The following is a 17,967-nucleotide window of genomic DNA, read 5'->3' on the forward strand; positions in this document are numbered from 1 at the left end:
CTGCTGGAAAACATGGTTTGCCGTTTATAGTCCTCCGTTAAAAGAAATAAGGCCCGTCTCTCCTGATGCAAGTCAAGGGACTGATGCAGACTCTATCAGATTTCTAAATACAGACCCCGACAATAAATCCCGGCTTGATTGGGTTTGAATTGGGTTAGCTCACTTGAATGCTATCTGCTTAACCCACAGCTGGCCTGTCTGCTCCATGCAGGCATTGAACCTAAATCAGTCACTTAGTGCTATCAAATGGAACAATGGTGGAGTGGAGAGAGCACTCAAGCTAGGGCTAGAAGCCAGGCTAGCACCATAACGCAACACAACAGACCAGAACAGAGTAGTGTAGAGCAGACAGGCCTTCTAATGCTCTTTCCTTTTTGTGTCTCGGCAATGATGCATCCTGAGAGCCATGGTGCGTTGCATGAAATGGCATCACCCAAACCGAACACACAAACACCTTTTCAAGCTTTTGTCTAGTCTTGTCAAGTGGATTTCACGTGCTAATTAGCGTAGGATGGTGGCATGGCTAACATCAAAAAAATCTATTTTCATGCAAGCCAAAATACATACACATGCACACCATACAGGGGAATTTAAGCAGGTGTGTTTAACCAAAGTGACTTAGAGTACAGAGGCTGAATCCATGGTGTTTCTATCACCACTGTACAGCTTGGTTTATAAAATCCTGGACTGGGGCCTCAACCGGGTCATGGGCGCACTTCCTGTGACCAGCACAGCGGGAAAGAATGTTTTCATACTCAGTTCCACATTCGTGACTTTGAATGTTTGTGATCCCTTACTGTATCATGAGCACGCTGAGGACCACCGTATAAGAAGAGCTCTTGGATTTTCTGCACACTCCCACTTGTGTTTCCTCAAAAAGGGGAAAAAAAGCAACAAATCAACATACACACACTATCCAAACAGACTGATTGCTGCCTAGCAGAGGTGCTGATTACTTAAGGAATTCAGGTAATCAGTTTCCCCCAGTGTGGGCCGAGGCCAAGCTAGAGGCAAGGCGCAGTTGAGGCGATTTCACTAATGAGCGTCTTAATTAGCGTTGAAGAGATGCATCCCCGCGTCCCCCCCTCCCCCCCTCGCACACATGCACACCTTCTTTAAATGTTCTTTACTAGTCGTCTTTCTCTCTGCACCCGTGACTCTTTGACATTTTGACAATGTGGTCCTTTCCCCTCGTGGGGGCTTTCTGGTTTGCAGTTTATGCAATGTCTCTAATTACAAGTGGGGTAATGGCTCCCACTGTTTTCTCGGTGAAGTGCCTAGAGTTGTGTTTGGCTAACCGTTTTTAAGTGCGGGGTGACAGCAATGCATTGCCAAATTAAACCTCTCCTTCAGCTTGACCCTGCCACTCATGGCCCGCTGAATGAGTTTGCCTTTTTCCCTCTTTCTGTATTTTTAGACGAATCATAATTACGCAGCCAATTAGGGGGTCACCTTGAGTTTTAGAAACTACTTGAAAAACTTCCTCCTCTTTATTACTCTAACTGTGTGTGAGTGTGTGGCTTAGTGTGTGTGTGTGTGTGTGTGTGTGTGTGTTAGGTTTTCACTGGTATGAGTCTGCGGTATTAGAGTTAAAGTTTGCAACAAGGCCCGTATGGCTCCTCATAGCACATGCATGTACACATACAAACACACTAAAACATTTAAAAAGTGTTTCACATACACACCAGTGAAACTATGCGCTCACATGCGTGCTTTCACCTGGGCCGAGTATGTGTAGTTATGTTATTAAGACCTACCTTTTCCTGCTAGTCCAAAGCATGAATTTGGGATTTATGTCAGAAAAAAATAGCTGTGTCATATTATTTCTTTATATTTATGTTTGCACATGGGTTTACAACTTTTACTTTTACCCAATATGATACATAAGATCTACCATAGTGCATGTGATCAGCACACATTCAAGCCTTCACCAGCAGACACTATCAGAGAGGGAGAGAGCTTCCATGATCTTCACACATGGATGACTTCGAGTTACATGACCTATATAACATGTTACACGCTCTGCTTGCTCCCCGTGTCTCACCCTAATACAGAAGGGCAGCGCATTACAGGTGTGTAAGTCCCTAATACACACACACACACACAAACACACATACATACACACATACACAAAGAGTCATCAACAAGCCTGCCACCAGGATTATACATATGTATGCATGATCACAAACACAACCTGTCTCTTTACCTGCCACAGATCAGGCCCCATAGGACTCATGCACTACTAGGAATTTGTGTGCTGATGTACTGTATGCCAGTGGTGCTTATCTGGTGGCTGCAGTTGTATGTAATTAAAATGAACATCTCAACAGTTTACAAGGTGAGGTTCAGGCTGATCTTAATAGGTTGTACATGGGTTTTTGATATTGGGTTGTCTCAATAAAATAAAGTTACCTGACATACAATTTGTGTGGGATTTTTTTCCCTGAATGTGTGCGCTGTATGTTGTCACACATTCTCATTTTTTGAAATTTCTTTTTGGGTTTATTTTCTAACAGTACTGTTTAGCAGCTTGCCTTGGATATCAAACAAGGAAGAGTTTACAGTCCCAGCTCACAATATCTCATCATCTCCCTTCTTGTTTTTGCTTGATTAGGTGGCGGTCTATGACTATATCTGGACAGTGGAAGACCCCTTGGCAGGCTCTGCAGCCTTTAGTGACCCCTCAAGGGAAGGTGCACCACTACCAGAGGGCGAAACCAGCACCCATGTGGCAGTCTACACCCTGTACCTGAGCGGGCTGAAACAAAGATACAGGCACTTCCTCCGACAGCCGGATGGGGCTATCATTGAGGTGGGATTTTAACATATTGTACACAAAACATTTTGACAACATACTTGAATTTTCCCGTTTACTGCTGGTGCAGAACACAAGTTTTGTTTTACAATATGCAGGGTCAGTTCTTCCTTATAATATTGCCAATGGGATTAAATGCGAGGCCATAAATACAGACAGAGCACAAACCATACAGTTTTAATTCTACCTGCATCTAAAGCTAAATCTTTGAAATATTAGGGCTTCGTGCAAGGTCCCTCTCTATATGAAGCTTGCAAAATAAAGACAGGAGGACAAAGGAAGGGAGAGGAAATGGTGAGATGAATTGGAGGTTCACAAAACACTCCCTCCTTTCCTCTTTCTCTCACTCCTCCCTCTCAAAAGACAGCAAGAAGGGGATAGGACAGACATGGAAACAGAAACTAGTTCCTTACACTGCTGTCAGAACAATAAAAAGACAACAGTACAGGTCTGTGGTCTGAACGGGTGAAGAACCGTGACAGATTTTCATTTTCTCCTCGGGTAAAACCAGAGTTGAAATTAGTTCTTCTTTTCAAATAAAAAATGACAGGATTTGCCCTGAGACACAAATCAAGACTTAGTTCATCATTTGACTGTTACTTACTTTAACTAAGTCAACAAAGCTCCAACAAAACAACCTTTCCCCTCGTCTCTTCTGCTTGTAACAACTATTTACAATCTGTACGGGATAATAAACACTCCAGCACCTCATCCTTTTTAACACTGATATGACTTATGATGGAATGTCATCTTTGACAGCAAAAAAAAAAAAAGAGGATACAATGCTACCTCACTTTGCCGTGCATTGTAATTATTGCAGCTTATATTTAGCTCCTCGTCCTTCAAGTCCCTGCAAGACAGGCAGGTCAGAAACAGACTGAATCACAGATTGTTGCCTAATTAAAAGTAGTGCTTTGTGACTCCTGCTGCAGTAGCAAGAAGTCATTCCTTTCCTCAATCATTCTGTCAGTCGCCCAAGAGCAACCTGGATCATCCCAACAAAATTAATATTTTTGAAGTTTGAATGTCAGAGGAGCGAGGGAGGGAGGAGGGTGGAGGGGGGGTGTATGTGCTAACAATTAGCTCTGAGGCTCTTTTGCGTTCTAATGGTTCTCCGTCATAATTTGAGTGATGGTGAGCTTATGTGAGTAAACACACAGCATGGTATATTTATTACTGGTGTCGCACTGTCTGGGTGTGTATGTGTGTGCATGTAGCCTCTAGACCTGTGCATAGCAGATGAGACATCTGGGTGGATTGTTCGTAGCCAAACAGCACACACTCATTGACACAGGCAAACACACGAGGATCTCCACTTCCTGTGGAAAAATGTTATTATGGGATCCACAAAAAAAAACAAAAAACAGAGACACACAAATATGGGTGCGGACACAAATTTACTACAGCCATAACCCTGATACACAAAACATCAGCTCACTGAGAGTTAAAGACTGAATTCCTGCCTTTTCTACTGTGCTGACTCTCCATTCTTTATACTGTGAGGGGAGTTTCATGAAGGCCACCTTAAGTGAAAGATAGGTGTTACTGTCCTTGGAAAAACACACACACACACACACACACACACTATCTCTCTCTGTTGCTCTCTTTTCTCACACACACTGTGTCCCTTGGGTGTTGCTGTCTGTTCCTTGCAACTTAACAGGCAGGGACCTCCAGTAGCAAGAGACGCCGATGGCATCCTCTTTCACCCGCTGGTAGTGGGGAGTGATAACACCGACACGCAGCGTCACCGAGAGAGCACTATGCCATTCCCCTTCGCCTCACAGCGCGGACCCCCACTTTACATATTCAAAACTAATCCTCCCCTGAATATATAGACTGGTTTTATGTATAGAGCAAGATCCAGGAATCACCAAAGGGCATCCCCAGCACTCGGAAGAACACTTGAGCTGATTTTATTAGTGCTTTATATAATTCTGGCAGCGATACACACACTGCGACACGGTGTTGTGTACAAACTGGCCTTCAGATGTAAGGTGACAGCTCCTCAGAGAGAAATAACAGCCGTGCAGGCACTTCGACAAAAATTAAATAGATAAAAAATATAGAATGGAATAGAAAAGGGCTGTGCTATGAGATGCAGTGACCACAGTAATGCAGAGAAGTTCCCCTCTGTTCTTAGATTTATGACATTTTAAAGCAATTTTATGGGTTTTCCTGTATAGGCTTATTACTTTATTCACTTATCCGAATAATAGCATGTTTTATGGTGATGTGGTTACACTGCCATGTTACTAGACTAAGTATTATGTAGCTTGAATCCTGTTTGAGCAATAAAAAAAACTAATGTAGTTTGTTTTACTTTAAGCCAAATATGCTGAGGTGTATTTGACATTTCCACAGAGGCTTTATTGCAGCATGTCAGCATACCATTACTTTTGTTTTTACATTTCAATTGAAAACACATTTTTTCCCCTTTATCACTATTATTATTAGTAGTAACTACAATATATTTTACATTCTGTTTTGAAGTCTTGATTATAGATGATACCTGAAATAGGAGAACGACAGTGACAAAAAAAAAAGCGTCATTTGCCTGTGTAATAACATGACTCCATTCTCTGTCCCAGTTAGTTAAAAGCCTAATCCTACTTAAGAAGTCTGTTTCCATTTACTGAGGAAATATTGACGGATGGCTCATTTCCTTTAAAGAGCTCTGTTTTCTCAGGCAGTGTCCTGGACACTGATGCCCCGAAGGACTTGCTCCTCCCTTAGACTAACATGACCACAGCTTCAGGGGCCGGCTGTTTTGCATAATACCCACAAATTTACATCCAAAATTTGTCTAAACGAACACCTTAAAAAGCAAGTCCTGGAAGAAGTGCCCTGAGCTATAGACACTGTTAGGCACTGTTTGAAAGGAGCAGAACAGTGAGGTGTGTCCTGTTTGATTTGCTGAAGACTGAGAAACTGAGCAAGAGTCATGAGAAACTAAATATTTCTGTTGTTTATTCAGCCATTATTGAACCAGCACTGTTGACTGAAAGTTTTTTTTCCTCTTCTTCTTTCAGTGTTGCATCGTTAGCAAGAAGTAGGAACGGAGTGGAAGCAGAAAAGTCTGAGTTGTGGCTGTGCAGTAAAAAATATAACCATAATGAAGTCTTTATTGACTTGCATATTGAATTCTGTTTAAAGAAAGTTAATATTAATGATCCATCATATGCTCTCATTCAGCGTGTTGCCCAAGGCAGGTGTTTGTAATATTGACCATGTTGAAGGAATCTTCTCGCTGAATCACAACAATACAAAAAGTTAAAGCTGCGTTCCCATCAGTGTGCTCCAATAAAAGACATTAAAGGTAAAGTGAGGTGTAGCTTTTCAAACACTCATTACCTATAAACAGATGTTCCCCAGCTGCCAACTCGCAAAATGCACTGCTGACAACAACTGTTAGGGCCGAAATTATGCAGGGAAATGCATCTATATAACCTAGGACCTTCAGAGAAGGCCTCATAACCACTCTGTCTGAGGAAACAAGATGGCTGATGAAGAAATTAATGCAGGCAAAGTCATTATCTTCCCTCCTAAAACCACAGTGGGTTTATGTCCCCCTGTGTCGTTTTTTCTCCGGGGCTAGCATTTAAGTGTCGATGGACTTATAAAAAGATAGGACAAGCCAACTGTGCCCCTTTTGTCTCCTTTCCTCCATATGGGAGGCAGCAGCATATGCAAGAACTGGCTCAGCTTCTGTAAAACTTCCATTAAAGATGCACAACTAAGGCTCTGCCAGCTTGAATATTACCTCTCTCCGCAAATTATTTATGGCTCGGAAAAAACGCTGATGATGAGCATCTCCAGCGACTTGTATAAATAAAAACACTTTTCTCGGCAATTTCAGCTGGGCTTTTTTTTTTCTCTCTCCCTTTTTGGGGGGGATGTGCTTAACCATTTGTAGAAACAAAAGGTATGCAGTTTATTCACCTAGTAAGGTTTTAACTGTATCGCATTTAATTATCTTAACCTCAGCAGGGAGGACTGTGTTGTATTATGCATGGTGTGTATAATTAGGAGAGCATATCCCCTTATAGTTTGTAGATTTTTATAATAACAGTGGCAAAGCTGAGAAATAGGATAATAATGACAGATGATGACAATCAGAGTATATGAGAGATGGAAAGCCGAGCTGTAAAGAGCACAGAGGATTGTGCTTCCTTAAGGGACACCTCATCATCGTGATATGCCATCAAATCTCTCATTAACAAGGACCCCTTTGTCTTGTCCTTTCATGACTCAGCCCACCGTCCGTCTGCCCACAACCACGACCACGACGACTCTTTGCCGGACCAATATTGACCTAATTTAGCATGCAGAGAATATGAAGAAGTTAACCTTTGGAAAAAAAACACCTTGCAGCAACATTAATTGACAAACCGCATCAATTCTCCCTCCTGCCCCTCTTTTGTAATTACTCTGCCGCACGTTTGATTGCCGCTGCGGAGCTGAGGACCCACGCTTCATTTGCCGTGAGGTCATCGGCAGCCCTCAGAAATATGAATATGATTTATACAGGAAGTGAGTGTGCTCTGTATTCTGTGTGTGTGCTGTCTTTTTTTTTGCATGTGGTGTGTGTGTATGTGTGTGTGTGTGTGAGAGAGAGAGAGAGAGAGAGAGAGAGACAGTGAGCACGAGAGAGAGAGAGGGGGGATGTCCTTGGCTACGTACTGTATGTTGCATGAGGAGATTAATGCCTCCCTGGCAGCCATATCTGCTTAGCAGGAGGACTTCTCCAAAGTACACCGCATGTAATTATCTGGCAAGTTTATACTAGTTTGAGATAAAGAAGCACTCTGTGGCACATTTTTCAAGTTTGCTCAATTGCTGCTCTATCTGTGTAATTTGCAACTTTAGAAAAGTGCCAGCGTACCTTTCTGACAGGATGACTTGATGCTGTTATGAAATATAGAGCTGAGTGCGGAAAGAATGCAGAAGTAATTTTGACGTGTTGTGTTAAATTTGCAGTCATTATTTATGTAGCGCAACTTCACTGAGTGAATTTTCCTTCATATATTTATGGTAAAAAAAATATGTTTTTTTTAAGACAATTTTACAGTCTATCATTTCATCGTGGCTATACCAGTGAGATTTAAGTTGTATTTCATATCACTGTACATAAGTAGGCCAAGCCAGAGTTGTGAGAGCTGTTTCCCCTCTGGGACTGGAGGTAGTGTGTCATATAAAGTCTCCATTTCTGCTTCTCCTCCAAGTTCACTCTAAGCACCAGGACAGTCACAGAGGTAGAGACTATGCATGACAACACTACTAGCAGGCCTCGAGGAAAAATAGCAGTTCTCCTGCCAATCTCAGTCACTGTCATCCAAGTTCAACCTGTACTTTGAGATGCTTGATGCATATGGCCCCTGGGGTCTCTCCGGAAACAGTTGTTGCACTGTTCATTTATTGTTTCCGTTCGTACTGACTCGTGCACGTGTTTTTTTTTTTTTTTTCTGAAGGTGATCGGTGACATGGAAGGGGTGGACAACGCAACCAGGATGGTGCCCTGCGCTGGTCAGGGCTCAGCCAATCAGAGAGAGAACAAGGAAGGCGCTGGTGCTCCACACCAGCTACGGAAACGGAAAAAAATATTTGGGCGTGAGTGTTGCATTTAAGAGCACATATTTACAGTGGTTGTCTCACACACACGTGACCCTCTTACCTGTGCAAAGCTTTGCTACTTGCTGTTTGTTGAGCAGAGTTTACACAGTTTCACCCAGTGTTTCGTTCCCTCAGGGTCTCATCGCGTTGAGCCGGTAGGAGGAAGCGGGTGTGGCTCCAGTTTTGCTCTGCATGACCTCAACCAATGATATCAAAGCAAAGGGAGAGATAGGACTCTAAACTAATGTAAGTCATCATATCAACCATCTGTTTTGACTTGAAGTCTCTGGAATGTACTGCAGTAGTCATTATGTTCGTGGAATACTTGAACAATTTGGGGCTCTTTGTGAAGTTGTATATTAAAACTTTTATGAACTGAACTTTTATTCTTACTTTAAAAATGCTGTATTGCTGCCATCAGCTGGAAAATGTACTTTTCAACAGCTTTTTCCAGTAGTAAAAAATGCATGTGGGTACTGTTTACTTCCTGGCATCTATACCTTTTTAATGACAGAAATAAAATGCTTAACATAGTCAAAAAAATAAATAATGGAAGGTTGACTCATCAGAATAACAGGTAAAAAACACAGTACTGTAAATTATATAATTCTTGCATCCCTCTGCCAGTAAACATAAACAGTATGTATGAACTGTTTGTAACCTGATAAACAATGTTCAGCAACACTTCTAATGGATGCAGGTCGTTAGGTGTTCAGCGCTGCCTGAACACAATGAAAAATGAAGATTCTAAAAGTCACTAATCAGAACACGAGTGATAAAATATCAATATTGGCCTCACATTAAGCAGGATAATATTCAGGCCAGCTTGATTTGTATTGAATATGTGTCTGCTAGCCGGTGCTCAGTGTAATGAAGTGGCTCACAAATCAGGCCATAATGGCTGCCTACTTACACATATTGCTTAATTAAAGGTTGTGAGCTTATTAGCATGTGTCTCTGGCACAGGGTGCGGGGAGATAGGAATCGGGGGGCTGATGTCGTTGAGGGCCAGGCTTTAAAGGTTTTATAGATAGCTAACCTATCATACTAAAGCCATGGCCCCCCTCCTAAAATCGGATCTTAATAACCTGTCATTTTCATTGATGATGATTCGCCTTTATGGGCGGCCATTACAGATCAAGTTCTGGGTCTTGTTGGATGGCGATGGCGGCCATTTGTGCTCGTCATTATCAGGAACACACCTTACTTTGGCCTTGAAGTTGTTTCTCACCTCCATGTTTAAACCATCATGGCCCGGGGGGCGTGGCACACAGTGCATACGGACACACACATTCTCTCTCACACACACACACACACACACACACACACACATATAACGTCTCTGCTTCTGATCCTCAGAGTGCTGATAGAGACACGGGCCTTTCCAGCCAAAAAATTTAAAAGAATTAGATGAGATTTTTTTAGATTTATCAGTCCATCTGTGCTGTAAAATGACTAAAGCACAACATGTTGGTGTAATTTTACGGGGAATTGATTGATTGTTTATCTCCACTGTGTGCAAACGCTCAACGGATAATGACATGTTGTTTTATGTGGTGTATTTTCAGCATTGGCAGGATATGTTAGACGCTCTTGTTGCATCCTGTCCTTCTGTCTGCCTTTGACACTAGCCAGAACCTATAGAGCTAATGCGCTCCAATTAGAGATCACTCCATTAACAGTGACAGTGCTACACCCCCCAATTCAATCAGCCCCCTAATGAACATTAAGCAGAGACGCTGCCTCTCAGAGATGACAGGAAGCTCTTCTCTCTCCCCATTTGTCCTACTTTGCTACCTCTCTCCATATCTGTATTTTTCTTATCCCTTTACTCAACTCTCTTGCTCTTTTTACTCTCTCTGTGTGTCTCGCTGTAATAGCACAGTGTATGTACGATGAAGCAAAATCAGAAGCATACATATCGCTCTGGTTTATGAATCTGTTTGATACATTAATACCTTTATATAAATCTAAAATTGCTGATGTTTTTTTTTTTATCTTCCTGCTTTTTCTCTCTTGTGATGTTTTCTGAGAATATCGCCAACTTTCCAGTTCATCATCATCAAAACAATGCCCTCTGCAATATTCTCCGACTGGGCGCAGAGGGTGCAGATACAGCGGGGGCAAAGGTATTTCAACGGTTCAAATATTTGATTGTTAATGACAAACACCATTTCACCACAATTTAAATTTCAAATTGATCCCTAGGAGCAATTATTTCTGGGGGAGAGAAAACACGCCGCTAGGTCTCTGCTCCGCACATTTGCTGATTTAAGTTAAAAGAAAACCTTTTTGCAGAGCTATCATAAGGGAGCTGCAACTTTTTGAAGTAAGTGCCTACATCTGCTTAGAGCCAACCCAACCTGGGGATGTTGCTGGAGAGTGAGAGAAGAGAGGGGGAAAAATAAAACATAAAAAGAAAAAAATAACACTTTGTCTAATTCTATATTTATGTAGCCCTCAGCTTGAGGTGTTCACATAAAACAGTTTGTATTCAGAAGTGCTGCGGTGATCGTTATGCTGCACGTTGAGATCGGCAACTCTTCGGGCACGGTTGGCGGGTGCAGCTCAGCCTGATTCATTTGAATTAAAGTTACCAACTAAATAAAAGGGATTCAAATTCCCACTTTTGCTGCTTTTTTTTCTTTCTTTTCAAACCTCTCTGATTGTTTTTTAAGGCAACCACTTTTCTTTTGATGAAGAACTTTATACATTTACTGTCTTTGCATACATGTCGGTATTTTCTATTTACCCAACTTCATTTATGGCACCTTTTTTGTTTGATGTTGAAATGTAATTATGTCTTGTAAGGAGTGGAAGAGCTTTGTGCGCTGATGCTTTTTTGATCAGAGAATATCCATCAGGGGTGTCTGATGACATTCAGCTTAAATGTGTGTATCTTAAATGTACGTTCACTAGACTTCTCATGTGTACATACAGTATTATTTCTGTTCTGAAAAACAGCATCTTTTTTTAAATTAAAAAAAAAAAAAAAAAACTTTAGAATTTTCAACTTTCGACTGTAAATAAATATATGTTTGTTCATTATTACATCTTTATTTTAATAATCTATACAACAACAACTCACCTCAGCTGTGAGATAAGGCCACATCAGTTACATCTGCTCACCAACACATCCACTGATCCTCTCCTCTGTGGCATGAATTTTAGTTGGCCCCAGCTATGCGTAACCTGCAACACCAGTGTTTTACAGTGGCATTTATGTCACTGTGGTAGAACAATAATATGCAAAACAGATATACATTCCAGACTTCCGTCAGGTTTCTCTGCCCAAGCTGTATTCTTCTCCGCTGACCCCGAACATGATTTCCTGGTGCTTAAGCCGTGGAAAACACACACGGTCGGGGTGTGCGGAGATGTCAACATCGTGCCATATTTCTGTGGCATCTGGATAGATCATGTGCCTCTCTGCACACATATTTATTTATTTTCCCTCTTCCAGAGCAGTGTCAGGGAGGCAGATGTCCTGCTCACAGGAAAAATAATTTGCAGTGGAAAAAAAAAAATAGGGGAGGGGAGGTGGAGGAGAAAAATATATGAATATGCAAATCTTGTCACAGTGTGGAACCTTGTAATGAGTGGGAAATGTTGTCGCCATCTTTCATTATGCAGAGGTCATTGCTTAATGCCAGGCAGCTGGGCCCAGCTTCTTCTCTCTGCACTCGCACCCCCACCCCTCCAACCTCTCCTGTCATCTCACAGCAACTTGAACCAAACTACAGCCTGGCACGAAGCAACACAGAGGTCACGGACACACACACACACACACACACACACACACACACACACGGAGCGATACACACATATCCATACTCTAAACACCTGCATGTTGCTGTAAACAGAAAACCTTGCAGCTTCAGTTTTGTTGATCCTTTTTTCACTTTACTTAAAGGATTAAGAAAATTCTTGACACACTTACTTGATAAATAAAAAATGTTGTCTTTGCTGTGTTGTAAATAAATACCACGCACACACCACTAGTCACAGAATGCATGTTGCATGTTTTGTTCAGGAGAACTTTGCATATAAAACCTCACTGGCTCAGACAAAATGCAAATTGAGATGATTAAAAAAATGACTCACATCAATCCACTGGGTAGAATTTCGATGGATGCTCGTGTGAGAGTTTTACTTTTAGTTGAAAGTTCAAAAGTAGGCACAGCCGGCGCCGATCAAACCGTAGTTGTTGTTGTTCCTCGCCTCCCGTTTGATCAACCCTTTCGTGTTTTGTAGATTGCTGAGACAGCTCGCTGCTGCTCTGTCTCCTCTCGCAACAGCTTTCCTGAAATTTCCGCTGGCGTCTGCCCGACATTGAGCTATGGGGCTAATCATTAGGTAAACCCGTCTTCCCTCTCTCACATGCACTCTTCAAATAATCCTGGGTTTGAATGCTAAAAATGTAATGAACTTCACGGTTCATTGTGTCTGACATTGCTTAATTAATGGGTGCATTTAAAGTACATAGGGCCCCAGTAATTGATTTATATGCATGATTTGCACATACAGCTGTTGGTTCCTGTAGGAGACTCATCACTCAAAAAGTGGCCGTGCTGATGATAAGCTGGCTAGGTAATATCAGGATGTTCTGTCGGCAGATCCAGCCCTGAGAAAACAAGACCAATTTATATGTTAACATAATTTCCTTTGGGATTATCAAGAACTCCTTTCAATTTTGACTTGGGCATTTTCGTACCATATTTTGAACCAACCTCTTATAATAGACTCAGTCTGGCAAAATATTTTGATATGGAGACCTTTTGCCTCCTGTAGCATATTTGAATAAAATGACAAAATTTACTTGAGAGCCTATTTTCAGGAGGCTATGCCTGATGACGAGTTAGTTTCCTGCCACACAGAGCAATTAAACCTCCTCACGCCAGCACAGCGCTTCAGCTTGGCCGTCTCTCTTTATCTGTCTATCTGCCTGGTCGCCTTCCACACAGACAGCTTGTGTTGCTGCACCTGCCAGGACCGAGCTGGACACAGGCATCACCAACAAGAATGCCAAGTCCCTCTGTGGATCTGTGACCTAACGTACACGTCGTGTATTGGACATATTGTGAGTTTCAGTCTGGCTTGAGAACAGACATTCCTGCTCCTGAATGAATGCTCTTTATTTGGTTTATTTGTAGAATAGAGGCTCTGTGTGCAGCTCTGTTGCTTGTGCACTGAGCAAGGTGCTGGGGAGCCAAACTAGTGGTGTTAAACTAAGCATTCAACTGCACTGATTATTCATAATGTAAGCAGACACAGTGTGCAGGATGAAATTATCATCATGCAGGTTGTTTTGGCTGAACATCCTCATTCAGCAGAAGGAAGTCTGGATTATAGACATCAGATAACACTTTGAAACTCTGTAGACTTAATCCATTAATGAACTAAGTGAAAAGAGTTGCTTTTATTGGATGACTCATAATTAGCTGGTGGTAATTTAGGTAGAAACCGGAACTGTAGATTGTATCTAGAGCAGAAATTTGACCTTGTCAGGTATCAGTAAGGCTGTTTCATCAGATTTTTTTGAGTTCCAGTGGCCAGAATATTTTTCTCTTTTTTAAATCAGTGGTTCAGAGTGTCTTGCTGTACTGCTGCGGCTCAGCTACCTATCTGTGACACTCAAAGCTACTCAAATAACAATTTGTGCTTAGATTATTTCAAGCAACTCACTACAGGAGCATGCTCAGACTCGCTAACAATACCTCTTCTGACTCCTTGTACATTTAAACTGAGATAACCAACGTCTGTCCTCGAACAGTCTGAAGAATTCTTCTATACATCAGCCCATCCTGTTGCCGCACCCAAATCAATATGCTGGCAACTGAGATCTGAATCCAGAGGACATAATGTTATATACTTATCATGACTGTGATGTGTTCAACCTGTGTTTAAATTTCTTAAATGGAGCTCCCTAAGGATGCAAAATGAATTGCCATTTAAACTGACAATAAAGTTTTATTATATCATATACAGTGTAGACATAAAGTACATATAGTTTCAAACATCAGAGCCTTGACCTGAATATTTATTCTGTTAATGGTCATGTTAAAAGATCACTTCACCTAAAACTGGAACTCCTTTCAACCAAAGCAACAGGAGAACTGTTGACTCCAAATTGTTGCTGTTGATTTGTAAGTAATTTTCAGATGCTTTGAGCGCCACAAATGGAATTCCATTTGCCTTTGTTTATTTAGGATAACATGGGAAAAGTTAAGATATGGATATCTCAAGCCCTGGGTGAATAAAACCCAAATTATCTGCATGTGCTGTTTGATACAAGTGAGGAAAATGTGTTGTATTTGTCATCTGGGTGAACAGACCCTATAAAAAACAATCTTGACAATTACACTCTGGACCTAATTATAGTTGAAAGCCCCAGTTTTTCTTAATGCTGAGCCACCACCTTTGCAGCGTTAGCATTTAGCCTTCATTGACTGCGGCCTTTATGCTTAGTGCAGGCATACACGGTGTGGTTATAATTATTGTTTTCTGTGGAGATCTGGAGGTCGCTGGCCCCTAACCATTATTTGGTTTTGGACAGACCCTCTGTGGAGCTCAGATCAATCTCTCACCTAGAGAACATTCTAGCATATTTCTATCACCAGCATATTGATTTTTCCATGAGCAGGGCCCCCGTTGTGTGTGTGAGGTGTTTTCATGCACGGCACATAGGGGGATGCAGCCTGTAGCGTGCGCAAACACACACGCTTGCATGCTCTGTACACGGGCCGACACAAACAAACAGACACAGGTGCACACACACACAGACACACACGCACTTTTTCATTTATTCATTTCTGTAGACACCCATAGGCATTTCTGTGTGTAAAATGCACACATCGGCATATTTAGTGGCTTTAGATCTCAAACACACACTCGCACGCACACCCTTACACTCCTTGTTAAAGCAGATACCAAGTGAACCATGTCCTCTCTGGGGCCAAGTGTCTCGCTTTCTTTATTACACACACTAATCAATACAGACTGGCCTGGTGTTGAGGCCTGCCATCTTTCCATCTCTCCTCTGCGGCCTCCTTCTCTCACTCCTCATCCCTCCTTACCATCATTCATCTCTCCTGTTCCTCCCTTCCTTTCATTCATCCACCCTTCTGTCTCTCCGCCCTGCGTTCCATCCATCATCACCTATCCTTTCATCTTACACTCCAACCATCACTCCATCTATCTGACTGTTTTGGTCCTTGGCATCTCTTTGATTCAGAGAGAAAGGAGAGCTAAAGAGGGAGAAAGACTGTGTGTGCGTGTGTGTGTGTGTGTGTGTGTGTGAGAGAGAGAGAGAGAGAGAGAGAGAGAGAGAGAGAGGCCGCATTATTGTCATCTATAACATGACCGGACAGGGGAGGGTGATTTGGATTTAAATAATGTATTAGATTTCCAGAGCTACCATCCACAATGCCTCACAACACTATGAAACATAATAACTTAAAGGTACGCACGTGTGTGTGTGTGTTTGTGTTTGTGTGAAGGTGAAAGAAAGAGAGAGAGAGGGAGAGAGAGAGGGGCACAGTATATGAAATTGCATGTCTTTTAGATGCAAATTGAGCTGCATGTAAAATGGTTTGACGCAGACTGATCGGGTCAAATTGTATTCCCGCTGTTGTTTAGCAATAAAGAAAAGAGTCTTTTATTGTCCAAGTGTGTTACAAACACACACAAAGTCTGGCTGCGGAGTGGAATTGGAGCTGAGGGCTTTGGCACCGGCGTTTTGAGACAAGAGGTGGCCGGGCAGAGAGGCAGAGAGGGAGGGGAGGAAGAGGAGGGAGGGGGGGATAAAAGATTGTGCTGGAATTTGTCTAAAGCCAATAATCATTCTGGTGCAGAAGAGGAGTACTATATCAGAGCGCCGAATCAATATCACATTACTTTGAGTATGGGAGTATATACAAGACTCATCAAATTGATTATTTTTGATGCTACAATGGCAGTTTCATTTGCCGGGGCCCTCGACAACAACTACTGTTCAATTACTGGGGCTGTGTGTGAATTGAAAAGGAAAAAAAAACAAGACAAATGGATATTTATTTGACTAAAATAAAGCCTTGCCTGGAATAGAAATGAGGAATGGTATGTCACAGTCAAGCTCTGGTTAAAAGATGACTTGTTTCATCGGACATTGAAATTTCATGAATATATTTTCCAAGGGGCCTGGAAAAACAGAATTCATCATGAAGTTTGTACAGGCCATAATGTCACAGCGAAGATTAGTCAATTTCCTAATGTATTGTACATGTAACTGTGGTGCTGTTAAGCATACAGTATGCTTCTTGGTGGCTGTAGACAGACCGCCATGGCTTATATTGTTTTACAACAGTGTAGTGTGGGCAGAGGCGGATCTTGTTATAGGCGACATAGGCAGCCACCACCAAATATCAATAGAAGATAATAATGATAATAATAATGAAATTCTGGGGAGGGGTGCAGTGGAAGCTTGCCCAGGGTGCCAAATGTGCTAGTTTCAGCACCGATTTTGGGCCTCTTTTAAAATCAGTTAGAGCTTTGATTAAAACTATTCCGTCTACTGTCATTTTTTAATGATGGCGCAAACCTACACTGATTGTTTTGCACTGTTTCTTCCTCAGTGTTGATGTCTGCATTCTTAAAGAACAGAATATATATATAAAGAATGATTTAATGTAACAAAGAAAAGAAATCATTTAAAAAGTCATCATAAATGGCCTGCATCCAGTTTTTTTCACTGTTTCATCCCCAGTTCAAACTATTTCTGTTCAGTCTGACCCTAAAAAAGCTGTCACCTTAAGTAACATCAGTCCAACTGTTGCTAAGAACGGCCTCCACCAATGAACTCCTTCCCTTAATGGCTCTAAGTCTTCAATATGGGGCCATCAGGAGAGACAAGGCGCAGCGGCTCCTTGGATGATTAAAAAGTCATTTCCTTAACTGTCCTCCCAGGATTTGCAAGCTTTTTTTTTTTTTTTTTTCGTAAGAAAACATTAAATTGCTCCAATCAAGCATAAACGTCTCCTGCTTGTGGTGTAATTTGTACTGCTGTTCGCGTGGTGGGCGCTTATTTGTCATCCTTTTCCTTTGGCGCTTTTCCCAACCGCCTTGATCAACAATTAATGGTTGAAATTGCTTCCTTGTTACTTATAGCTGTGGAGACAGATGCGGCAATGCAAAAAAAAGAAAAGAAAGATAGTTTAATTGAACAGCAGAAATGTGTTCGAGATCGGTGCAACTTTATTCATACAGTATTGAACTCATTCCTACTTGTCCTTGTATTTTCTCTGATAGTTTAGACGTGCGCTCTAACAGCATGATACATTGTGTTATTACAGAAATACAGCATCACAACAGCAGCAGCCTGCTCTTTCTTTCCTGTCCACTCTTCTCTGTTCCTCTCTACCTCTCCTGCTCTTCTGTCTCTCTCTCCCCCACTCTGTTCTTTTACACAATGACCTTTAGTGCTCTTTCCTTCATTGCGGGGACAGGCCCGGGCCTGGCATCTGATAGAATCAATATTCTATTATGATAGTGCGTGGAGCGTG

At 41.8% G+C, this 17,967-nt stretch overlaps 1 protein-coding gene across 1 annotated transcript in view; it reads left to right on the plus strand.

Annotated features, from left to right (window-relative positions):
• ofcc1 (orofacial cleft 1 candidate 1) overlaps window positions 1–10,110 on the plus strand; it is an 87,537-nt gene extending 77,427 nt beyond the window's left edge. Inside the window, exons 21-23 of the mRNA XM_033638554.2 lie at window positions 2,615–2,812; window positions 8,287–8,425; window positions 8,564–10,110. Coding sequence (XP_033494445.2) covers window positions 2,615–2,812; window positions 8,287–8,425; window positions 8,564–8,637 — 411 coding nt within the window. The 3' untranslated portion in view covers window positions 8,638–10,110. The remainder of the gene's footprint in view (window positions 1–2,614; window positions 2,813–8,286; window positions 8,426–8,563) is intronic.
• Window positions 10,111–17,967: the final 7,857 nt, after the last annotated feature.

Source organism: Epinephelus lanceolatus, chromosome 20 (assembly GCF_041903045.1).
Source record: "Epinephelus lanceolatus isolate andai-2023 chromosome 20, ASM4190304v1, whole genome shotgun sequence".
Classification (NCBI taxonomy): domain Eukaryota; kingdom Metazoa; phylum Chordata; class Actinopteri; order Perciformes; family Serranidae; genus Epinephelus; species Epinephelus lanceolatus.